This window comes from Kryptolebias marmoratus, linkage group LG13 (assembly GCF_001649575.2).
Source record: "Kryptolebias marmoratus isolate JLee-2015 linkage group LG13, ASM164957v2, whole genome shotgun sequence".
NCBI classification, from domain to species: Eukaryota; Metazoa; Chordata; class Actinopteri; order Cyprinodontiformes; family Rivulidae; genus Kryptolebias; species Kryptolebias marmoratus.
This window is the reverse complement of record NC_051442.1, coordinates 13,278,072-13,286,193: the sequence shown is the minus strand read 5'-3', so window position 1 is coordinate 13,286,193 and position 8,122 is coordinate 13,278,072. Positions and strand designations below refer to the sequence as shown.

Sequence of the window (8,122 nt, the reverse complement as noted above, 5' to 3'; positions counted from 1 at the left end):
ACAACAACAACTGCAACAACAACTTTAAATGGCAACACTGCAACAACAGCTGCAACAACTACAACAACTTTGAATAGCAACCACACAGCTGCTGCAACAACAACAACTGTAAATGGGAACACTGCAACAATAACTGCAACAACAACTTTAAATGGCAACACTGCAACGACAGCTGCAACAACTACAACAACTTTGAATAGCAAACACACAGCTGCTGAAACAACAACAACTGTAAATGGCAACACCGCAACAACAACAACTGCAACAACAACTTTAAATGGCAACATTGCAACAACAGCTGCAACAACTACAACAACTTTGAATAGCAACCACACAGCTGCTGCAACAACAACTGTAAATGGCAACACTGCAACAATAACTGCAACAACAACTTTTAATGGCAACACTGCAACAACTACAACAACTTTGAATAGCAACAACACAGCTGCTGCAACAACAACAACCCTAAATGGCATCACATCAACAATAACAGATCCAGCCACTACACCACCTGTAACTCAGAGCAACAACTTCATAAACAATTTAATAACCATCATAAACGAGACCCTACAGAACCCACCTATAAACCTACAGGCATCTGTCCAGTCAGATAGTATAAGACGTTTCGTACGGGAGATTAGAAACAGTGATACACAAAGCAGGTATGATATTTATATCTAAAAAAAAGAATAAATACCTGAATGAATGAACAAAAAAAAACCTAACAACTCAGTGAAGGAAAAATCACGTTTTTCTTTCTAAAAGTATTGTTGCATTTGTGCTGTTGTCATAAAAGTAACCATTAATAGAGGAAACTTTAAATTACATTTGACAAATAATGAAAAAAACAGACACTAGCAATGAGTTCTGTTCTAATGAATGTAGTTGTGTCTTGTGCAGAGCAGACTGAATTTTAGGCCTTTTTTAAAGAAACACACTCATAAAGGAAATTTTACCTGTTTGCAGAAACATGATTAGAACAAAGATGCATCTATGTGCTTACTCTGTATCCCTCAAAACTCAAATTATTCATTAATGTCTCATTTCTTTTTTCAGGAGGGTCAATGTTAACACAACGCCATCTTTATTTCAAGTAAGTTGATATTAAAATGTATCAATTCGGTTTTACAGTGTTTAAACAAGGACACTGAGTAACCCACACTGGTGTTTTCACAGGGAATGGAAGTTTCATGCCTCGAAAAAACTGCGATAAAGTAAGTTCAAACATTTGGCACCGGTGTGTCTCGCAATCCACGTTTTACTGACACGGATTTTTATTTTTTGTGTGTGATTCAGTAATACGAAGTGCTCCGTGATGCTGCGGCTGAGTCAGAGCGTACCCGCATGCTGCATCCTCCGAACACTCTGCGCAGCCAGTAATTCTTCCAACATCACCGTGGTGGGAAACAGGGCAGATCAGCTGAGTGAGTGGCACACGTTTTGAAAAGCAAAAAAAAAAAAAAAAAAAACATTATTGCTGACCTCATAGGACCCTGTTATTAATTAAATCCAATCTTTGTTACTTAGCAGGTTCGATTGAGCAGTGCAGCAGCGATCCAAAAGGGGGAAACAGCTGCGTTTATTCCGGTCCGCCAGGTGCTTCGTGGTAAGTTTCTTTATGTTCTAAATGAGAAATAAGAGATGTCAGATGTCATACCCCGGGGTAAGATTTCTAATTCTGAAATCATGCACTGAACTTTGATCAAATCAAATAAAAAAGTCATTCAAATTTGTTCACAGCCACTAAAAAACACATGAAATAAACAAAAGAAAACTTTAATAAAAGAGGCTGAGCTGCTGCTAAATACCTGCTGTCTGACATTTCAAGGATTTTTTTATTCCTTCCATTCACACAATGAGGTGGTTTGTTAGCTTGAAATCAAAATATATGTTTAAACAGCCTGTTTGATATGAGAAAACTGTAATATTTCACTGGTAGGTGGTGATTTTTGTGTGGCAAACAGCAACAATGTCTAAAACTGACATTTACGTGACAATGACTACAAGAGGTTTAGGCATCTAGAAAAAAAAATATATATATTTTTTAAATCTTTGATTTTTTTGCCATTTTTACACAACTGCTGTATAGTTGCATGAATTATTATGGAGAAACAACCTGTGTTTGACAAAAAAAAAAGTCATGACTTTGATTACTTTTATATCATCGGCTCTCGTGCGTTGTTCACTAATATAACAACCTTTGGGTTCTGGCATCTCTTAATAATCAGTCCAAGTTTTTATTTATTGATGTAACAAAGCAAATGTTTGGGTTGACAGATATTTCTTTGGCTATTAGTTACAGGTAAAATGTAGTCGGACAGAAAACGCTTTGACAAAATGAAGTATCTTTTGAATTGAGCTGCTGAGCATCGTAGGGCAACTTTAACATTTTATGACGTTTGCCTCTCGACAGTGAAGAATCGTACGTCGTCCCTCAAAGCAACTCAACAAACTGCAGCGCAGGTGAGCTCCTAGCGATTTTATTTGAGCCTACTAAAATAAAGAAATGGAGATACATTTTTCTTTCTCTATTTTCCTATGTGTTGTGATGCGTTTCAGTCTGAAAGTAAAGATTAAATATTGCAGAAAATCAAGTCATGCTCTTGTATGAACTCAGTGAACCTCCAATAAATACAGTTTAATTCTTCATTATGTATTTAGAGAATTAAAGCTTTAAGAAGAATTTGAGAAACCTTATGACACAAAGACCTGTTTGGTCTTCTTGTTTTATGATATAGCTTCACAAATATGATCATAAAGACCAAATAAATGTTTTGTCAGGAACTTAAAGTTATTATTAGTAGTATATAAACACATAGAGATGTTTAAGTGTCATGAAATTTTTTTCCGGTTTAATTTCAGACACCACCAGCTGTAACTGCTCTGCTTACTGCAGCCGACCCGGTTTGTGTTTTACCAACTTAAAATTTCCTCACATTTTTACCGAAACACACCCCATCTGAAAGCCTTTACTGAGTGATGCGTCCTTCTGTCTGCAGATGCGTATTACACCTTTTCAGTTTCCGTGCGAGACGCCGCGATGAACATTTCGTCCTTCTCCTCCCTGGTAAAGCTCCAGTTTGCCCACAAGTCAGAGAACTCCTTCTCGTTGCTTCGGGTAGTAATACTCTGCTTTTTTTTTTTTTCCCACAGATGTCTGTCGTGAAACAGCCAGCTTGCAGTGACAATACGAGGTAAGTTTTTAAGTTTCGTTAAAAGAGCGAGAAGCTAAAATGTCATTGTGTAAAATTAAACGGAAACCGCATGCTTTCCAATGTTTCTTTGCAGTATTTTATGTCAAGTGACGAATCGTGAATCATCAATCATTCCAACTAATTACAAGGTAACAGACTACAACTCTTAACTGTAGGAGCAATGCTTTCAGAAAGCAATTTTTTTTTTTAATAATTGTGCTTTTTTTTTTAAAGACTAATAGAGAAGAATTCCCAAAATATAAATCAGGTGTTTCATTTACTCTTTCTGTTAATAAAATAATATGTTTGATCACAGAAATAACAACTCATTTACATACATATTCATGATAAAAAGTAAGAGCATTTTTAAAAATTACCTTAACGCAAGTTATCGAGAAGAGAAGTAATATTTTGTAATATTTTTTTTTTTTTTTTACATTTTCTACTTGGAATCTTTCCGAACTGATTTAAGAGCAACTTTAATAAGAGCAGACCTGTTAATCATAGGAGACATTAAGCCAGAACATGAAGTAATAGCAATATATTATGGTTTATAGTGTAGCTGTACAGCAAGGCAGAGGGAACTATGGGTGCGGACGGTGCTACAGCAACTCCTGATGTTTGCAATAGGACATGTGTCCAAATACAAAGTTAAAAGATGAATGAAAAAACGGATAAAATTATTGATATTGATGGGTTTAGAGTTCAGTAACAGTATTATATCGAGTTTTGTAAATCTGGTACATCAACCAGCCCTGGAGCAGATAAGCATTAGGTCCTGATAGTTGTTTTATTGATACTGTCTGTCCGGTGAAACAGCCTATTCTTTAATGTGCACATTCAGATAACACATAGTGCACTGGTAGTATGCATTTCACTGCATCTATGTGGCATAATGGGTGTTTAGGGTCATACAGATTCATTCACTTATAGCTCCTCCCCCAACTGAAACATATTCCCATGGTTATGATGTTCTGTGTTAGCAAATATTCCCCCATTTATTCCTCTGTGGCAAACATTTGAAACCAATCCTGATTTTTAATTCTAAATTCAATCTCTCCTCAGAACGCCAGCGTTGCCTGTGAGGGAACAACAACAAAGTGAGCCCTCTCTCTCTCTCTCTCTCTCTCAGCAGCGTTTTTCTACACTGACCCACCTGTAACGGGTGGACGCTAACAGAAACCTGTTTCTTTGTCATTTAAAGTCAAACCTGCAGAGTGGTTTTGAGCCTTTTCCACGAGGTCCCGATCTGTTCTGTGGAGGCAGATGTGAAGAGCACATTTGAAGCTGTGGAGCTAATCTCTCTTATTGGGCGAGTGAGGCGAGCGGGTGAGTATGTTCCTCACTAACGTTCAGCTCAGGCTAACAAAAACTGTAAAAATGATGTTGATGATGAGGTTTTTTATTTGTTTGTTTTGTGTCACATGCAGCAATCTGTGGAAACGGAGACGCGAGCGAGAATCCACTGGACTCCCCGCTCACATGGATAAATAGTGACCTGGAGGTCGAGGACTTTTGTTCAGAAATACAGAACCCTGGCGTCCTCACATGGTTTGTATCATCTTCCTTCACAACCTTTCTCTCCTCCAACCAAGGTTTTACAAACTCACTGAACTCAATATTGTCGTTAAAGCGATTCTTTTGAAATGCGAGTCTTTGAAAGATCATCATTTTGACGAAATAGAGCTAACAGCTCGTTCAAGTGTGACCCAAACCGAAGTGGATTGCTTGAAGAAGCATTAATCTCAATCTAATTTTCAAGCACTATATTATAAACCTTTACGGTCTCGCCAGTTTCATATCAAATAATTATTTTCATGGAATTCTGTGATTGTTTGTAAAGACAAAAAGCAGCAGCAACACCGGTGTTATCACAATATTTCCTCCAGGACAACTGTGTAGTACAAAACTGAAGCTAAAGAAAAGTTATAAAACAGTGTAAGGATGTCTGAAACCGCTGTGATGTTTTTTAGAATAAAGTTGTTTTAAGACAACAACAATCTAGTCTAGTTTTGGCCCCGTTGAGACTAGTTGTTAGCTCATCAATCTGGTTTGAATTAAACTTTATTTCTCCAACTGGGGTTGTTCTAACAGTTACCCACAACAGGTGACATAAAATATGTTCATGATCTTTTCACAAACTCCAGATCACAGTTTATCTCTTTTTTATTTTAATTTGTAGTCAAAATGGAACAAATGTTATCCAGCTGGAGGGTGTTTGTGTTGCCGATGATGGGTCGACTACAGCTAGTCCGAACGTTACAACCGCGCAACCGAGCAACAGCACCTCGTCTGCGAACGCGACGACGTCAGAGCCGAGCAACAGCACCTCGTCTGCGAACGCGACGACGTCACAGCCGAGCAACAGCACCTCGTCTGCGAACGCGACGACGTCACAGCCGAGCAACAGCACGTCTTCTGCGAATGGAACCACATCCATGACGAACACAACCACACCAGCATCATCATCATCAACAACAACACACCTGAACACAACAGGTGATCCAGAAAACCCCACGACTACTGCTAACAGCACAGGGACGGGCACACTCAGCGCAACTAAAACCACACCCAATACTGGGAACTCATCAGGTGGAACGACCACTGAATCGGGTGAGTTGTCGCCTCAGCACCTTTGTGCTCTTGGTTTCATTTTTATATTAAAGCGCCACATGAAAATGCCCACCCTCTTGGCTTTTCTCCTGTTTTGTCGCATTGCGGCCTGTAATTCAAATAGACCTTATGACTTTTAAACAAGAGGAATGAATACGTATTAGGACAACCTTTATGCCTTTTTAACACTGTGTTTTTAGTTTAATGACAACAATGTAAAGTCATTTTGTCAAGATTCATTAGGAAAAAAAAAAGTTGTAGAACACTGAAAACATGTCCGCTGCAACAGAACACTTGAAAAAGGATGGGCGGGGTGAATACTTCCTCGGGGCATTTTAATGCACCACAATAAACTTGTTCCAATGTTTGTTCACTGTAGCTGAGAGCAGAGCCAACAGGCTGCTGGAGCTGAGCCGAAACGTGTCCAGGCTGACCTCTGCAGACATCGAACGGCTGGTCTCGGAACTGGAGGACATTTTGTCCGGTCCGACTGTCAGCCTGGTGCTGGGAGACATCTCCGTCCACATCGTCAGCAACCTGCTGGGCGCCTCACCCGAGAAGCTGTCGAGCACCTCCAACAGGTTACTCGTGAATTCACTCAACTTTTCCCCCCGCCAACATATTGAGTTACAAAAAAGGTTTGACTTGTTGAATACTGATGTTAGTGAGTGTGGGGCAGAGTAAATGTTCTCCACAGTGTTATGATGCCCTGACTTCACATGAATGTGACATGCTGTTTATTTTATTGCCTAATACCAAAATGTCGGGATGTTGAACCTGCATTAATCTTGACACTGATAACATACTGATTGTTCAAGTTTAGGAAACTTAAGTGGGTTAACAAACCTGCAATAGATTTATTTTTCTTGCCTACATTTTTACAACTACCCATCAAAGTATCATGGCTCAAAGCTGTAAATATGTAGCGAGATGTTACGTGACTGGAGTCATGCCCAATAACAACATTTCTTACCTTTTCTCCAACAGGATTATAGGGATTGTTGAGACGGTGGGGTTGAAGCTGGTCGTTGGAGCGACAGCTGAGACCCTGTTGTCGCCGTCTCTGTCTCTGGCTGTGAAACCAGCCGATGGCACAAACTTCCAGGCGGCGTCCTTTACCATCTCGGACCCCAGTAACGTACTGGTAAGACAAATAAGATCCAGGATTTATTCTGATAAAGGCAAAACATCAGACGATGTGTCATTCTGTTTTAGAGTACAACACATTTTATTTTACTTACAGCAGGACCAATCAAACTTGGGGACTCTCCCATCAGTTATATATATATATCATTAGTTCGGATGAGGGGTTCTGTGGAAAGGTTATGATCTTACCTGTTGTAGACAGCGCTTTAAACGACCTCAGTTGGGAGAAATAGAGTTTAATTCTGACCAGCTTGACAAGCTAAGGCTGACTTGAGCGAGCCAAGGCCAAAATGGATTGCTGCCATCCCCAATCTCCAAACTTTCTTAGACGTTCATGAACTCTAATTATATTCATCTTTACATTACCACTAACTTCACAATACACAGTTATTCTGGAAGAAATTTTATGATATTTTACTGGAAGTACCACAAGCTGCACGTGTGCTGCAGCCATAGCTATTCGTGTCACTATTTGCATTTTCAAATAACCACAGATTTCTATGTAAAGAATTACATAAAGCAGAACTGACAGCACTGGAAAGGTTCAGAAACAGCATGAACCGCAATAGAAAAGAATCTTTAAACTGGAATTGATTTATAAATGACAGCAATCAACTTAGATCATCAAAAATAAACTATTTCTCCAAACGGATGCTGTTCAAGGAGCCATCTACGACAGATAAGACATTAATTACTCAAAACTTTTACACAGAACCCCACTTCAAAAGATCTCATTTTGAACTCTTGGAACTACAAAGAGAATTTAGAGAAAACAGTGTTTCCCACTTAAACTGGAACAAGCAGTTCAAAGGTCACTCTGGTGAAGAAATTTTTATAAATTAAGTGCACCTAATTATGACAATAATTTGCTTTGTAAACAAGACTTACATTCAAAAATATACATCTGTTAAATATGGTAGAAAGTAAAAGATTAAGCCATCTTTTGTACTGTGAACTACTCAGTGAAATACCAGGGGTGGAAATTAGCACCCGCCACCCGCCAAATGCGGGTAAATATTTGAAGTGGCGGGTGAATTTGATCAACACACAGGCCACTGTGGCGGGTTGGCAATTTGAACAGAAAATGTGTTATTTGTCCTCTTGACATATAGGGGGCAGCAATGTGCTCGGGTTGCTGCTGTTACGTCGAGCCGCGTTCCCCCATCAGA

At 39.1% G+C, this 8,122-nt stretch overlaps 1 protein-coding gene across 3 annotated transcripts in view; it reads left to right on the top strand.

Annotated features, from left to right (window-relative positions):
* LOC108236975 (adhesion G-protein coupled receptor G2) overlaps window positions 1-8,122 on the top strand; it is a 35,728-nt gene that overhangs the window by 22,894 nt on the left and 4,712 nt on the right. The window contains exons 1-16 of one of the 3 annotated variants that reach the window (XM_017418105.3): window positions 9-662; window positions 1,057-1,093; window positions 1,177-1,214; window positions 1,297-1,424; window positions 1,528-1,606; window positions 2,414-2,463; window positions 2,863-2,904; window positions 3,000-3,067; window positions 3,154-3,194; window positions 3,289-3,343; window positions 4,260-4,294; window positions 4,399-4,523; window positions 4,625-4,745; window positions 5,377-5,807; window positions 6,187-6,388; window positions 6,795-6,951. In XM_017418105.3, the coding sequence (XP_017273594.1) occupies window positions 1,180-1,214; window positions 1,297-1,424; window positions 1,528-1,606; window positions 2,414-2,463; window positions 2,863-2,904; window positions 3,000-3,067; window positions 3,154-3,194; window positions 3,289-3,343; window positions 4,260-4,294; window positions 4,399-4,523; window positions 4,625-4,745; window positions 5,377-5,807; window positions 6,187-6,388; window positions 6,795-6,951 (1,569 nt within the window). In that variant the 5' untranslated portion in view covers window positions 9-662; window positions 1,057-1,093; window positions 1,177-1,179. Of the gene's footprint in view, window positions 1-8; window positions 663-1,056; window positions 1,094-1,176; window positions 1,215-1,296; window positions 1,425-1,527; window positions 1,607-2,413; window positions 2,464-2,862; window positions 2,905-2,999; window positions 3,068-3,153; window positions 3,195-3,288; window positions 3,344-4,259; window positions 4,295-4,398; window positions 4,524-4,624; window positions 4,746-5,376; window positions 5,808-6,186; window positions 6,389-6,794; window positions 6,952-8,122 lie in introns of those variants that run through there. The other 2 variants (XM_017418104.3, XM_017418103.3) reach the window with 2 other exon arrangements.